Source organism: Monodon monoceros, unplaced genomic scaffold (assembly GCF_005190385.1).
Source record: "Monodon monoceros isolate NGI ecotype Baffin Bay Population unplaced genomic scaffold, NGI_Narwhal_1 Super_Scaffold_6, whole genome shotgun sequence".
NCBI lineage: Eukaryota > Metazoa > Chordata > Mammalia > Artiodactyla > Monodontidae > Monodon > Monodon monoceros.
Window position 1 is genome coordinate 41,724,536 of NW_021703783.1, and position 14,852 is coordinate 41,739,387.

The 14,852-nt window shown below is 57.1% G+C and overlaps 2 protein-coding genes across 15 annotated transcripts in view; one reads left to right on the forward strand and one right to left on the reverse strand.

Moving 5' to 3' along the window:
• The window catches only part of PDE1B (phosphodiesterase 1B), a 28,269-nt gene extending 23,248 nt beyond the window's left edge, over positions 1 to 5,021 (forward strand). For 6 of the 12 annotated variants that reach the window (XM_029204607.1, XM_029204601.1, XM_029204604.1 and 3 more), the window contains 6 exons: positions 167 to 290; positions 599 to 680; positions 1,000 to 1,108; positions 1,538 to 1,668; positions 2,167 to 2,286; positions 2,753 to 5,021. In XM_029204607.1, the coding sequence (XP_029060440.1) occupies positions 167 to 290; positions 599 to 680; positions 1,000 to 1,108; positions 1,538 to 1,668; positions 2,167 to 2,270 (550 nt within the window). In that variant the 3' untranslated portion in view covers positions 2,271 to 2,286; positions 2,753 to 5,021. Of the gene's footprint in view, positions 1 to 166; positions 291 to 598; positions 681 to 999; positions 1,172 to 1,537; positions 1,669 to 2,166; positions 2,287 to 2,421 lie in introns of those variants that run through there. The other 6 variants (XM_029204600.1, XM_029204603.1, XM_029204599.1 and 3 more) reach the window with 5 other exon arrangements.
• An 87-nt stretch (positions 5,022 to 5,108) lies between these two features.
• Positions 5,109 to 12,851, reverse strand: PPP1R1A (protein phosphatase 1 regulatory inhibitor subunit 1A). Of its 3 annotated transcripts, none has more exons than XM_029204610.1 (7): positions 12,579 to 12,851; positions 8,985 to 9,045; positions 7,939 to 7,976; positions 7,538 to 7,571; positions 6,790 to 6,945; positions 5,788 to 5,894; positions 5,109 to 5,240 (listed from the first exon to the last, which is right to left on the reverse strand). In XM_029204610.1, exons 1-7 carry the CDS (start codon positions 12,660 to 12,662, stop codon positions 5,235 to 5,237), a joined length of 486 nt encoding a protein of 161 aa, XP_029060443.1. In that variant the 5' UTR covers positions 12,663 to 12,851; the 3' UTR covers positions 5,109 to 5,234. The 3 variants fall into 3 exon arrangements, with proteins under 3 accessions (XP_029060443.1, XP_029060442.1, XP_029060441.1); XM_029204609.1 differs by having other exon boundaries at positions 7,538 to 7,601; positions 12,579 to 12,759; XM_029204608.1 differs by lacking the exon at positions 12,579 to 12,851 and having other exon boundaries at positions 7,538 to 7,601; positions 8,985 to 11,336.
• Between the last annotated feature and the right edge of the window lie 2,001 nt (positions 12,852 to 14,852).

Below are 14,852 nucleotides of genomic sequence, written 5' to 3' on the forward strand. Positions count from 1 at the left end.
TGTGTGTGTGTGTGTGTGTGTGTGTGTGTGTGTGTGTGTGTGTGTGTCTAGCCTCACAGGGTGTTTGAAGTTTGATCTGAGAGAGGGCTTGTGATGGGAAGTTAGGAATGGTCCAGGCTTCCTTCCCCTAAAAGATCAGTCTCCCTCCCCTTGCCATCTGCCCCAGCAGGATTGATAAGCCCAAGGCCCTGTCTCTACTGCTCCATGCCGCTGACATCAGCCACCCCACCAAACAGTGGTCGGTTCACAGCCGCTGGACCAAGGCCCTCATGGAGGAATTCTTCCGCCAGGTACGAGGCCTCTTTGCCTGCCCCCGCCCCTGCTATGGGGCCTTCTCTCCCCTTTGTTCTCCAAGTTCCCTGTTCCTACTCCAGTCCTCATTCAGTGGCCTGCAGCTGCCAACCTGATCCCAAACCCACGGGATATAATGTCATCTCCGAAAAGCTTAACAGTAATTGCTAGCAGTGGCATTTGCATGCCACTCATTTCCAGGTCAAAGGCGCAGAGATCCCTCTTCTCCCCCGGCAGCCCCTTCTACCCCCAGCTGCACCTTGATCTGGTAGACTGAGGTGCTTCCCCGCCCTGTCTGCTCCCCCAGGGTGACAAAGAGGCAGAGCTGGGCCTGCCCTTTTCTCCGCTCTGTGACCGCACTTCCACTCTCGTGGCACAGTCCCAGATTGGTGAGTGTCCCTTCCCGCAGGGAGGAGAGAGTTGCGAAGGCTAAAGGGTGCTGGCTGGGCCGGGTCAGGACCTCTCCAAGTCCACCTCCTTCAAAGCCATTCTTCCCATAGCGGCAAGCCCGCCGTGCTAGAGCATGGGGTCCTGGGGTGGAGTTCTCTGGGGTCGTAAAGACATCATCGCAAAGGCTGCCCCCACCAGGAACTTTTCAGCCCCAGGTGACCCTGTTTTACATGCAGCCGGGGGCACAGCTGTGCCGGCCATATCCTCTGCCCGGGCCCCCAGGTCAGATGGCTCCATTGTGTTACCCCTGCACTGCAGGTTTCATCGACTTCATCGTGGAACCCACGTTCTCAGTGCTGACTGATGTGGCCGAGAAGAGTGTCCAGCCCATGGGGGAGGAAGACTCCAAGTCTAAAACCCAGCCCAGGTGAGGGTGGCCGCAGCAGCCGGGGGCCCACAGAGAGCACTGACTCCCAGGGAGGAGGTACAGGTATGGCGGGCGTGGAGAAGCAGGTGACTCCAAAAGTGGGAGCCCCTCTACTGCGAGTCACACACAGGGGCGGAAGGATGGGGGGCAGGGAGTGTGGTCTGCACCTCTGTTCCCTCCACCGTATTTATATCTCTCCCATTAGCTCTGTCTTTATTGCCTTTCTGCTAATCTGCTTTTATTTTCCTTCTAGTAGGAGGGAAGGTGTGGAGAGGGATGGGGACTGCGGGTACCTAGCAGAGGGAAAAGAGGAGAAGGATGGGGGTGCCTGAGCCTACTGGTCTTCTACCCCCTCTACTCCGAGGGCTGTGAAGATGGCTCTGGGGCGGGCAGGGCCTGACCTCTGCAATGTTGGGGTCTGGCTTTTAGCTTCCAGTGGCGCCAGCCTTCTCTGGATGTGGAAGTGGGAGACCCCAACCCCGACGTGGTCAGCTTCCGCTCTACCTGGACCAAATACATTCAGGAGAACAAGCAGAAATGGAAGGAACGGGCGGCAAGTGGTGGGTCCATTGGGAGGATGAGGCCTTGCGGGGAGGGTGGCTGATACAGCAGTAGCGGGTCCTTTTTCCTTAAGCCCTTCCTCAAGCAGCCCTTTGTCTGACTCCTTCCCTGAGTTGGGAAAGGGAACTGACTAGGCTGCAGTAAGATCACAGGAACGACTGACTGGCTGACTGGCCTGGACCGTTCTAGAATGCGGACTTGAGAGAGGATAGGGACAGCCACATGCCACAACCTGAGGGACCCCATGCACACTGCGGTCTGTCAATGGTACCCTGTGGATATGGTAACCTGGTGGCCCTGGCTGGGACATCTCTTCCTTAACGTGGGAGTTGAGGGCTGTGCATTTTAGCAAGGTTGGAGAGGCTCTCCCCAGGTAGGCGTGGGTTGAACGTAGCTCAGCTGGAAGGAAGGGGGATGTGTGAGAATCCCTTACTTGTTGGGTTTGGGGGAAACATACTGCTTGGTCTGGTCCCAGCTTCCTTCCTGCCCCTTTGCAGGCGTCACCAACCAGATGTCCATTGACGAGCTGTCCCCGTGTGAGGAAGAGGCGCCAGCCTCCCCTGCCGAAGATGAACACAACCAGAACGGGAATCTGGACTAGCCTGGGGCTGGCCCAGGTGAGCCTGTCGCGGCAGACAGGGAGGGGTTTAAGGTTCCGCAGGGAGCTGGGCCAGCGGGGTGTGCCACAGCCCTCTTTGAAGGGTCATCTCTGGGGTTCAGTGGATGCAAGGTGGTCCTTCCCTCTTTCCCAGCAGGGATATGGAGGAAGTGAGCACACAGACTCGAGCGGGGCCTGAGTGGAGAGCAGAGTCCTCCCACCTGCAGGAAGAGAGGAGTGGGCTGAGCGGCTCCTTTGTGAGGGCCTGGGGAGAGGCGGCAGTCAGGGCCCAAGGCTCCGGGAGGTCAGCTGGGCATGACTTTCAATCCAGCCCCGCTCACGCCCTGGCTGAGCTCCTTCTGCAGGGCCTTTTTTGCTCAACTGTAAGCGGGACTGAGTGGGGATCCAGTGGGACCCGAGGACGGTAAGTCAGGCTGGAGATGAAGGAGGAGGTCAGAGCACCGAGGTGTCTCCTCTTCTCCCAGGTCCTCACCGAGTCCAAAGTGTTCGATGTCGTCAGCACCATCCATCGGGACTGGCTCCCCCATCTGCTCCAAGGGAGCATGGACATCAAAGAACAGACACCCCAACCGAAGGACAAATGCCAGAGATTGCGGGATTGGGGAAAGGGCCTGTCCCCACCCGACACCCATTGGGGCGCACTTTAATCTCCCGGCGGCAAGACTGGGGAGCTTCAGGCTCCCAGTGGTCACTGTGTCCATCCCCCCCCCGCCCCCGCCTCTGGACTCTCCCTATGGCCAGATGGTCGGCTGGAGGGGAGCTTCCTGGAGGCTTCCCAGGGCCTGCAGGGGAGGGTTGGAGATGCCAGCCCCCTGGGTCCTCCCGCATCCTTTTTGCCTCCAAGTTTCTAAGCAATACATTTTGGGGGTTTCCTCAGCCCCCACCCCAGACCTTAGCTGGCAGGTCTGGGTCCCCCTTTTCCTCCCCTGGGAAGGGCTGGAATAGGATAGGAAGCTGGGGGTTTTCAGAGCCCTATGTGAGGGTAGGGGAGTGGGCTCCTTCAGGGCATGGTACCTTTCTAGGGCCTGGGAATGGGGGGCATCCTCTTTACCCCAGACCTGCACTGCTTCAGTCCCATCCCCAGCCCAGACCCTGCAATCTTCCCTCTCTCCCATTCTGAAATGGTGACTGGGGGAAGAGGAGCCATTGCCACCAGGGGCTGAGAGGAGGCCTTTCCTGGGGTGGCCAAGGACTCGGGACTGGTCTAGGCCCCTGGGGCTTGTCATCTGCCCTGGCTGAGTCCTGAACCCTTTGCCTCCTTCCTCTCCCCTGGGGCTGGGAGGCTCCCATCCGACCAATGTCTGTAAAGTGCTTTGAAGTCTCCCCAGCAAAGCACCTTCAGGATACATCCTACGGGCACAGGAGGGGAGAGCTGGGTTGGGGTCAAGGGCGCATGGGGAGGGTGAGGTGTAACCCAGTAATCCTGTGTTGCTGACAGAGAGGGTCCCTCCCCCTCCCAGCCCCGGCCCAAGAGGCCCCTCCCCAGGACAAGTGGGGAGTGGCGGGTGGAAGGCAGACGGGCAGGGGCTCAGGACTGCTGCTCTCATGTCCTCTGGAGAGAGCCCAGTCAGGCCCCTGCCCCTTCCTCTCCTCAGGCTCCTCTCACCCGGCTTTGTCCCAGGAAGGGCCCAAGTCCAGGTGACTGCCCTCCTCCTTTCTTGTACCAACCATGCATTTGTACAGTGGGCCCTGTTCCTGTGAAGTCATATCCATGGTCTCTTAGACCTGCCACCTGCCACTTGTCCCTCCTACCCCACCCTGAGTGGGGCAGAGACGCATGAGACTCACCCCCACCCTTGGTCTCCCAGAATCCTGCTATAGCCAGAGATCAATAAAGAAGGGAGACCTGGCCTGGCTGTGTGTGTTGTTTGTCGGGTGAAAGTGCACTGGGCATCTTCACGTGCACTGTCTCTTCAAGCCGATGAAACCCTGGTGCGGTGTTCATCCTGTTATATATGGAGGCCCAGAGAGGTGAGGTCTTGCCTGAGGTGCACAGCAAGGGTGGCAGAAGGGGACCTTACACTTCTGAAGTTCTTTCTTCTCTCCATCACACTACTTCTTCAGTAAAGAGGGGTGAATCTCCCCTCCCCTCCTCTCCTCTCCCCACTGCCTGGAAAAATCAAAAGCAGTAGACAGGAGAGGCCTGGCTGTGGGGTCTGAGGAAGGTTCTTCACTTCTGCTCAGCTTTCGTCGTTTACCCCGGCCCCTTGGTGTCGTGGACAAGGGGGAGAGGTGACCTTTCCAGTTCCCAGCAAGGGCCTCTTCGTGAATAGCCACTGTGTCCTCAATCTAGCTTAGCTAACAGGTCGGAGTCTGGCTGGTGGTCTCCGAACAGCTGGAGAGGGAGCACATCCTGAAGCTTGGGAATCACTGAGGCTTGGAGGGCAGGCAGGGAGGCATCCACGCAACGCCCCGCCTCTTTCCCATGGGCCAAGTGCCAGGGTGCAGTTCCCGGCTTTGTTCAGCAGATGGCGCCCACAGCAGCGTCGCAGCCATACGGGCCTTAGGGCTCCAAGGCCTCCTGGCAGCCCTGCCAGGTGGTTGTATCTTTTCCTCAATATGAAGAGAGCCTGGGGCCATCCTTCCTTCTTGGTACCCCGGAAGTCAGTCCTCCTACCTATCTGACCCTCAGCTCTCTTCCCCCAGCAAGTCAGGGCAAGGCTGGGGAAAAACTCCTCCCTTCTCAAGGCTCCTGCCCAGCTTCCTTATTTCCTCCTTCCTGGAGGCAGCTGGGCAAGAGGGAGGGGGGCTATAGAGAGGGCAGGACAAGACGGGAGGGAGAAAAGATTCTCCAAGTTGGGAAAGAAGGAGAATACCAAGGACTTAACACTAAATTTATCACTTTTAAAAACAAGATATTTTCCCCAAAAGTGAAGAAATAAGAAACAAATCCAGTGTCCGTGCATTCCCAACTGCAGTCTTGATTCCAAGATACCTCCTTCACTCTCAGACCTGTTGCGAGGGAAGCAGATAGAAAGAGAAGGTGAGTGAGAGGCCTGAGGTCCTATTGTCCCCTCCCCTGCTGGTGTGCCCAACCATCCCGTCAGGCATCCAACTTCTAGTGTCTGACTCCAGTCCCTGGCCCCGTGTCCAGTCTACACAGGGGAGGGGAGACTGTAAAATCAGAGCTCACAGGGTTATTTCATCAGTGTCTCCACTCCAGGCAGGACCACTGCTTACCAGCCTGGACAGGTGAGGATCTCCCTTTGGGTTCCAAATGCCCTTTATCAGAAAATCCACGGTCTACTTCCATCACCCATTCCAGGAGCCAGAAATCCTCAGACAGAGTCTAACCTCACTGCCTCCTGCTGCACTTTTATCCCATTTCTCTTTGTCTGTCCTTCTGGGGAGATGCAAATCCTCTGGCCACAGACGACAGCTTTTCAGTGACTGAAGCTGGTCCTTTGTCCCCCTTTTCCTTGACTCCAGATCTTAGCCGTCCCCCTCCCCACACAGCCTGCTCTCCTGCAGACTGGGCAGCCCAGCCCTGGGGTCTTACCGAACGGGCTCCCTTGGAATCCAATGGTGGTCTATGGGTTGAGGGTTCCTCTGTGCTGGGTTTCTCACTGCCCCTCTCCTGAGTGTTAGGGATGGATTCTGCAGGCTCTGAGGAGGGAGAACAGGTGGTGGGAGGGACAGGTAGTATTCACGAGGGCTTGGAGAGAGGCAGCTGCCTCTACTCACCCTAGCCTATACTTCAACAAGCCCTGAGAGGAGCCCAAGACCAAGCGGAAGGCAATGGGGCAAGACCAACAGGGTTTTCTCTGGTCACAATGACTACTTAGGTTCACTATTTTTTTTAAAATCTGCAATCTGCAATCGAAAAAAAAAAAAAAAAACCCTCTAAAAAAAAGCTTAAAATTTGGGGTATGATCTCAAAGTGTGGCTAAACCTGACCAGAACAGAGATGAGCTTTTGATAGCCTATTTATCCCACTTCGTGTGACCACTCATTTCCCTGCAGAAATCTTCATGTGTTTGATTACAGGGGGCTCTGCTGGAGGTATTATGGAACATATGGTGTATATACCGTGTCACCTTCATAAAACTGGAAACATTCTGACTTCCGGCCCACATCTGGGATAAGGACTCGTGGACAGGCAGGGTCCATTGCTTGCATACTTTGTGTTCACTGCTGGGCTAAGGACCAGTCTCACTGAATTTTCACACACAACCCAAGGCAATAGGCACCATCATTATCACTTTACTGATTGAGGTTAAGCTGCTCAAGACCTCTGGGCTGATAAAGTGGCAGAGCCAGGATTCCAGCCCGTGAAGGCTGCTCCCATGCCGGCGGGCTCCCCCGATACAATAGGGAGCTCTGAAGTCCAAGTTGGGAGGGGATGGTGTCATTCAGTAAAGAAAGATGAAGAGATGCAAACACACGCCGTCCATGCAAAGATCCATACTCTCAAGACAGTTTCTGGCTACTGCTAGGCCCCTCCCTACAACGGGGAAGGCTGGCCTCCCCTGGGGTTGGTCCCTCCCCAGCCTGAACGTACTGTGTGCTTTCCCAGAGGTGCCTAGCCACGACTCCGCTGCTGTGTCTCCGATCCCAGGTGGGCAGGACTCCTGTGTCCCTGTGCTCTCGGCGGCTCCTTCAGGCTCCTCTCCCTCCTGCTGTTGCCCCAGGTGATGTTCGACCATCATCTGGAGCTCTGAGGGCAAACAGAAAGGGAGAGAGCATTGGACGTGACTGCCCAGCCTCCTCCATGGACCCTCAGATGTGACAGCCCCACTAGAGGGCCAGCACACACTGCCCGTGTGGTTTGACTTTCCTGTCTGAGATTGAACAAGGAGGGACATCTGCTGTACAATAAGGAGGGACTAAAGTTAGACAATAAAATGTACTTTTTTCAAAGGTAAGGGAGGGGAAAGGAAGAGCCTTTAAGATCAAAAGAAGCTCCTGATTTGCTGGGATACCTGGTCTCCTTTGGGGTCAGGAGAAAAGACTCAATTTAGATTCAAGAAATATTTGAGTACCTCCTCTGTGCTGTGCACTATGCCGGGTGAGTTCACATACTTTATTTAACTGCCAAAGTGAGGTAGTATTCAGGGCCCCTGTAGGTTAATCAGGTTCTCCAAGGCCACCCAGCTAGTGGGTGGCAGAGCTGGAATGCAGCCCCGGGTGGTCCAGCAACAACTCTCCTTTAATAAAGGCAGATGTAATGACTTCCCAAGGATTCCTTCCAAACGGGTCATCCTGGCCACTGCTCAGCATCAGGCATAGCGGGGAAGGGTCTTCCGAACCTTTCATTGTGGGTGTGGTCCTCATCACCTTCTTCTGTTGCCGTGGAGACATGGACAAAGTGGACTGTGAAGGGCACAGAGCACAGGTGGGCGTCCGCCCTTCTCGCCCTCCTCCCTGCCGTGCCATGCTGTGGGACTGGAGACTGGGGGTAGGTGTGGGCTTCAGCAAGTGGGGGAAGAAAACTCCTGCTTCCTCGGCCCCCACCCCTATGATGGTGAGCAAGGAAACCGTGTATGGGAGAACGTAGAGGACCATGTGTGTACATCCACTCAAGAACATTTTGGGGGGGGGTGTACAAGAAAGAGGGAGACAAAAGGTCCTAAGAGGGGGGGTTGAGGAATAATCTTCTAATGGGTCTGGGGGTTCTCTGTGCTGGGCTGAGCGGGAGGGGCCAGCTCACCTTGAGATGCGGGTTGGGGACCCGGTCTTCATCCACCTCTGAGGGAAGGAGGGAAAGGAGAAAGTGATGAGGATGGGAAACCCAGGGGGTCCCACAGACTGACTTCCCAAGGGGAGGAGCCTCTGCAATCACCTCCTTCCTGATCCGTCCCTCACATCTGTCCCTAGGAAGCTGGCCCTGACTGTGGCTGTCCCCAGCCTCTTCCCTCCAGCTCCCTCCTGCTCTGCTGGCTGGCTTTACCTCCTCCTGCTTCTAGTCCTGTCCTTGCCTCTGTGGTCAGTCTGCATCTACATCCTTGCCTCAGACCTGGAGGTTCTCGTAGGCAGGCTTTGTGGTCCTTTTGTCCTTTTCCTCCCTGTCTTCTTCCAATCAGCCCCCCACCCCCGATCCAGAACTGAAACATGCCTAGGAGGGAACACCGGAGAGAGAACAGCAAACTTATCCTGTGCAGGGCCCAGGACAGTCTTTTTTAGTAGTTGGAGGAAAGTTGGAGACTCAGGTATCCTGAATTCCAGTCCGGCTTATTAGCATCACTACCTCTCTTCCACTCTCTCGCCAGCACCCCTGACATTCTCTGAGACCTTGTTCTCTCCCCAGACCTTGATGAAGACACTGGTGACCAGAATGCCAGCTGCTCCCTGAGCTGTTTCTAACCTTCCCCTTCCCCTCTGGGGGCCATGAGAATAGCTGATGGCGGCGGTCCCTCCCCCTCACAGCTGTCACCGCCTCTGGCGGTGGGGGCAGCAGCCTCTCAGTTGCTGGAGAAACCTGGAAGGCTGTTGCCACAGCAACCAACACTCCGTTGACCACCCCAACTCCTGGGGGGCTTAGGAACCAGGTTGTCTCCCCCTCTTCCTAGCACTGCTCTGTCTTTCCAAAGCGGAGGAAATTCCCCTGCTAACCCAGCCACCGCTTCCCTGCCTCCAGGACTGGGGAGACCGCGGGCTCCTCAGATGTGCCCTCCTGTCTAGCACCCACCTTCTCTCACTGGGACCCAGCTGTCTTCAGCAGCCCCCACTCCCTTCAGCGACCCGTCCTGGGGTTACCTGGGGATGACTGGTCACTGGTCAGCACGAGGGTGGCGGGGGTGGGGCGGCGCCTCCGGATCTGAGGGAAGAGGTCAAGTACACGTGGAAGCATCACAGCCCCGCGCACACTCAGTAACATAATGCAGGCCACCCACTTAGCACACCTCCAAAAGTGCCACGTTACACTGAACCCACGGTCTCCGGGTGGACGTTCTTGGGCCCATCCCTCTGCCCTGGGGACCCAGAAGACCACCTCCACTCCCTGCTTCCCCCAACCCCCTTTCTGTCTCCGCATCTCCCCGGGTCCTGGCCCCAGCTCTCCATCTCAGCAGCTATATCTGCGCTAATGCATCGATTTCTGGCCTGCTGTCCTTCCGTCCATCCTGGATCAATGGTCAGAAATAACCCGAGAGGGCACAAAACTTTCCCCTTAGTCTCCCAGACCACTCCCCAAATGGACATAAACCTGTGGTGGGCCAGCACCTGCGGAGAGCGCCCCTCGATCCCCACCCAGCCTGGGAGGACAGCACAGAGAAGGTGGGTCTGAACGTGCCTTCACCTGGCCCATGCCCCTCCCTCCCTCATCTCCTCCCTATCCTTGTACACACTGCCTTTCTGATTTGTCAGGAAATACGGCCTAGAGAAATCCTTGTCATGGTAAATATAATATGAGGAGAAGCGTGAGGCAGGACCCTGGTCAGGGACTAAAGCTAAACTGAAAAATCTTATCCTGGGCTCTGGGGTCCGATTCTAAGAAAGTAACAGATAAGAGCGGATTCACTGCTGGGCCTCTGAGCCCCCTTTCCCCGCCTCTGTTCTTTTGTCTTGCTGCCAATAAAGTTGACTGTTGTTGAAGTCAGTCCAAGGACTCTTGGGACACGTAGTTTTTTCCATTTCTCTGGAGGCTTGAAAGTGAAGGGTACCGTGGGGTTGGAGTCCCTGTGGCTCCCTCCAGGGCAGAAAGTGGGTATCAGCCCTAGCTGGGGGCAGGGTTAATCTGAGAGAAGGACACCTCAAAAAAGAAATGGGTACATAGAATGGGGGTAGGTTGGGGTAGGGACTGTTTTCTTAGGAGAATCCAGCAGTATCTGTTTTTGGTGGCATTTCAAGGTCCCTGGCAATACCAGTTCTGTGTGTGTGTTTGTGTGTGCATACAAGCACGCACAGCATAGACATTATCTGTGAGTCCGTCGCTGGCTATTCCTGGTGCAAACGTGCTGAGGGCCAGCAGGTGGGCAAGTGTGTTTCGTGCATGTGGGGTGAGGCCATCCTTCTCCTTAAGAGAGGACTCCTCTCTATTTCTTTCCTGCCCTGGGGGAGGGGAGCTGAGAGAGGGAGAGGGTGCGGTGGGGGTGGGGATTAATGGGGGTTGGGAGCCTGAGAAGGAGTCTGCAAGTTTGACAGAAAGGACCTCTGAGAGGGCAGCAGGGCTCTGTGATCTTGGACAGGTCCCTTAACCAATGTCCTTGCCTTGGACAAGATTTCTAAGCACTCAGAGTCCTTGAGAATTCTGATGTCCTACAGCAGGAGGGAGTAAAGTTAGACTTCCTGAAGTACCTCCCAGGCACCTGGACTACTAGCAAATGAGTAGGCGGTCTCTTATTTTCCATGCCCTGATCACAAATCCTAGTTCTCAAGGACACTTGGTGCCTTTGCCTCTGATTTCTTTCCAAACCAGTTATGCCAAGGACCTGGTAGCTGTGGGCACCCCTCCATCCCCTGCCACTCTGTGCTCCATAACTCAGAGTTTCCAACCCCTGCCGCCCTCTCATGTCACTCTGGGTTAGGTGTTCCTGCCAAGCCGGGAACTTTTTGCCTACACACTTGGGTAACACAGCAAGGGGGGGTTGAAGTTAGACTGCAGGTGGAATTTCAGGCTGAGCAGACACAGATTTCGGAAGACGAGAGAAAAGCAGGCTGAAGTCCCAGCTCTTTTTCCCTCTGGCTCTATAGCACTGCCTCATTCTCCTCCCCTGCTCACCAGAACCCTGGGCCAGCTGGCCTGCCCTCCCCCAACACACACCTACACCTGCCACATCTAACGCCAAACAGAGGCAGGCGTCAGGCAGTGAGCACTGGCTGTGCCAGTGGAAGGCATCTCTGCTTGGAACCTCACCCCTGAGCCCGTAGCTCACACTCCTGGGCCCTTTCCCCTGGGTCTGAGGTTATCTTAGCCGGCCCCCTGCCTCTAGGCATAATAGCCTTTCTCCTGACCCCAAGGGGACGCTCCCCACGCCCCTGGCTCTCCGCCCTCCTCATCCTCAGGAGGTTTGCAGTCCCACCACCCTCCCTCCTACTGTCACACCTTAGAGGTCTGGAGATGCGGCTCCCCCCACAGGCCAGGGACAGGATGGAGACACAGGTCCCTAACCCCTCCCCACACTTTGGGAAGCTAACGTTATAGGGAGAGCGTGTGTACCCAACCTTTCCCTTCACATCAGACCTTATTCCACCAAACAGCTGGAGCAGCAGAAAGAACACTCTCTCCAGCCCATCCCAAGAGGTCAGAGTTTTCTCAGGTGGGGAGGCCCAGCCAGAGCCCTGGCAGCCGGTTGGGGGAAACAGAGAAGTGACCTTGGGGGAAATGGATAGTCTTTAGGAACAGGGATGTCTAGGCAAATGGATAGAGAACCCGAAAAGAGATGGAGCAATGAGCAAACGAGCAAATATTTGGCAAATGGGCGGTAGTAGCGACCGCGGGTGGTCACCGTCTCCACGCACAGGCTCACTCTCCCTGATACACACACTCTCTCACACAGTCTCATACAGTGCCGCCTCTGCCAGGCTGCTCGGAGCTAAAAATAGGCCAGGCCCGGAGGCTGGGCCAGGGCCCTGGACTCCCACCCCTTGAGCCCAGCCCAGCACAGTGCTTCTCCCTTGCCCACGCCCAGCTAGGACCCCAGCCCCGAGAAAGCCCTCGTTTCGCGCTCCCCAGGGCCATTCTCTCCATGCCCTCCCCTTCCCGCCGGCCCCCCACCCCGCCCCATTACCGATCCAAAGGGCAGGAGATGGGAATAAGGACCCAGTGTCCAGACCTGAAGAGCGCGGAGTCAGCCTGCAGACACGACCACTCCTCTGCCCCAAGCCCCAGCCCTCGCAGTTTTCCTCAGCCCTTCTTGTCCTCACCCTCTGGGGTACGGCAGGGTCGCCCCCAATTAAGAGCTGGGGGGGCTCTTTCTCCTCTTTCAACTCCCTCCATTACCTGCCCTCTCCCTTAGGCCCTCCGACACCTTTGGGCGCCCCTTCCGAGCTCAGAAACTCTGGTGGGGTGTTGACTGGGTGGGGGATGAAAGACTGGCGAAGGGGGGAGGGGTCGTGTCCTCAGGCAAGCCCCCTCCCCCAGGGCTGGGGAAGCAGGGAGCGACTCTCGCGGGGACCGGCTTCGAGGGCAGGCTCTCGTCCTTCAGTCCGTCTCGAAGAAGCACAGACGGGGAGATGGGGTTTCCACGGTGGGGGAGGGGAGAGAAGACCCCCACCCCCCGCAAACAGCGCGCCGGCGCTCGCAAGGGCGCACCGCCAAGGGAGGACTGAGCGGGGGTCTCGGATCGCACAGTCCAGGGGTCCCTCGTCCTCTGTGGGGCGAGTTCCCTGCCGCCCCGCCCCGCTCCGCACCTGCTCCGCCGCCTCGGGGTCAAGGTGCGGCTCTAGCAGCGGGACGGTGAACTGGATCTTCCGGGGGCTGTGGTCTTGCTCCATGGCTGGGGCGGCGGCCGCTGGGCCGGCGGCGGCGGCGGCGGCGGGCGGGCAGGCGGCGGACCCGGGGCTGGGGCGGGAGCGCTCCCTCTTCGCTCCGCTCCGGCCCGGCCCCAGCCGGGCGCGCTTGGCTCTCGGCTCCCGGCTCAGCGCTCCCGGCTCGCGGCCCCGGGGACTCCGCGGCCGCCGATTGGCTCGGCACCCGCCCCTCCCGGCCCCCTCCCCTTCCCCACGCCCGGAGCCTTAACCCCGTGGTGGCTGCGCCGCCGGCTGGCGGGGGTCACCGCCCCGCTGGCGGGCGAACCTGAGTCCCGGTCGCAGTGGACACAGACCGGATGGGTATGCGGGGATCCTTAGAGTTCTGGGCGGGGAGTGGAGGTGGGGAGTGGCCACGAAGAACTTCTCCAGGCTGGGGCAGAATTGAGGGGCTGGGAATGTGGAGGGGCGCTGCCAGAGAGGAGGCTGCAAACGCTAGAGGAAGATTTCCTTTCTGATCTTAAAGGGGTCGCCTCATAGAGAAAAGAAAGAAAGGGGATCTAGACTTGCAGCAGGAGGGATTAAAGTTAGACCAGGAGAGAGACTTTCCACTGAGAGGAGACTGCTAGAGCGGAGGTGGAAACTTGGAGGGGAGGCGTGGTGTCTGGGCACAGGTCTGGGTTCACTGTGCAGCGAGAGGGGGAAACCGAAGACCTTAGAGGGTATCCAGAGCCTCTGTCTTGAAGTGCTGATGGCAGTGGGTGGAGGGCTCAGGGAGCAGGACCATCTGGGACTCAGCAGAAGGAGAAGCGGGTGTGGGGAGCCAGTAATGCTTGTGAAATAGGTTTCTCTTCTTGCTTGCTAAATTCTGGGGATGTGAAGCAGGTGAAAGGCCTGCCAGGGTAGAACCCTCCCCGGGGATGGAGAGGGAAACACCTTTGGTGGGGTGGCTTGTTTATAGATGGGGTCGGTTTCCAGTTCCACTATTGGCAGAATAATGAAAAGGATCTGCTGTAACTGAAGGGATGGAGGTGAGACTATGTGAAGAACTTACTAGTTTGGTGTAGGACCAAGATGTCAATACTACTGAGTGAGGGAGATAGGATATTCACCGGAGCTGGTGGGCACTCTGCCAGGGGCTGGGGGCCACTGGGTAGAGGGAGGAGAGGTGCTGGGCACTGAGGAGGGCAGGGCTGGATGCATCTTTGGGGGAGGGAGTTCTGAGGGAGGGGTGGGGCAGAGGCCGGGGCCAGAGATCTGTTTCTTTAGTCTTAAACTGAGCAACTGGTACGTTCAGTACAGATTGATGCCTGGCTCTCTGGGAACCCTGGGATCATCCTCTCCTATAAGTGGTCAGCCTAAATCCTCAGTTGCCTCCTTTTCCAGGCAGCCCTTCCCTGGCCTGGATTTCACATTGCTCCTTTCCATCTTACCTCCCCAAATAACCTCCCCTGCCCTTCCCCCTAACCATATCCCTTTACACAAAACAGGTCTGGCTCACTTTTCTCAGGGCAAGGCTGGGGCTATAGGCACCCAGTGGGCCAGCCAGACCTCTATCTGCTGTTAATTCTCTCCTGTTTTGCTGTCGCTTGGACTCCAGAAATGACCCCCTACACCCAGCCTACACATGCATGGTCCCTTTGTGCTCTCTTTGAGGTAGCGGGGCCAGTCTGGATAACAGCTGGTTGGATCCTCAGATCCCTCCCTTCCAGTTGCTTCCCTTCCCGCAGGTGACATTGGAAAGAGGGTGTGTGAAGGCACTGAAGCCAAGAGGTTAAGGCTAGGGTGGGGGACAAGGGGGCCCAATAGGACCCAGGTGCTCTCTCTGGCTTTCCCTCCGCTCACCCATCTCCTAACTACACATACACAGAGCAAGGTCCAAGGTGTCCTTTAAATAGGTGACTTGTCCCTCCCCTACACCATTCCACCAGGACCCTGGAACCTGGAACTTGAAGCCAGGACTCCCACACCCCCTTCTCTGGTGACTCAGATGCCCCTCGCTGAGGCTTGATTTCCACATTTGTAAAATGGGCAGAATTGTCCCTACCTGATAAGGTTCAGTATCATAGGAGGTAAGGCACCTGGCACATAGAAGGCCCTCAATTAATTGATAGCTGCTGTTATTATTGTCGCGTTATCTCCTGGCAGGACAGCAGAGTTAGGGGAGTCACCTTTCCAGGTTCTCAAAAGAAGACCCTCCACACCCACCCCAGTCAC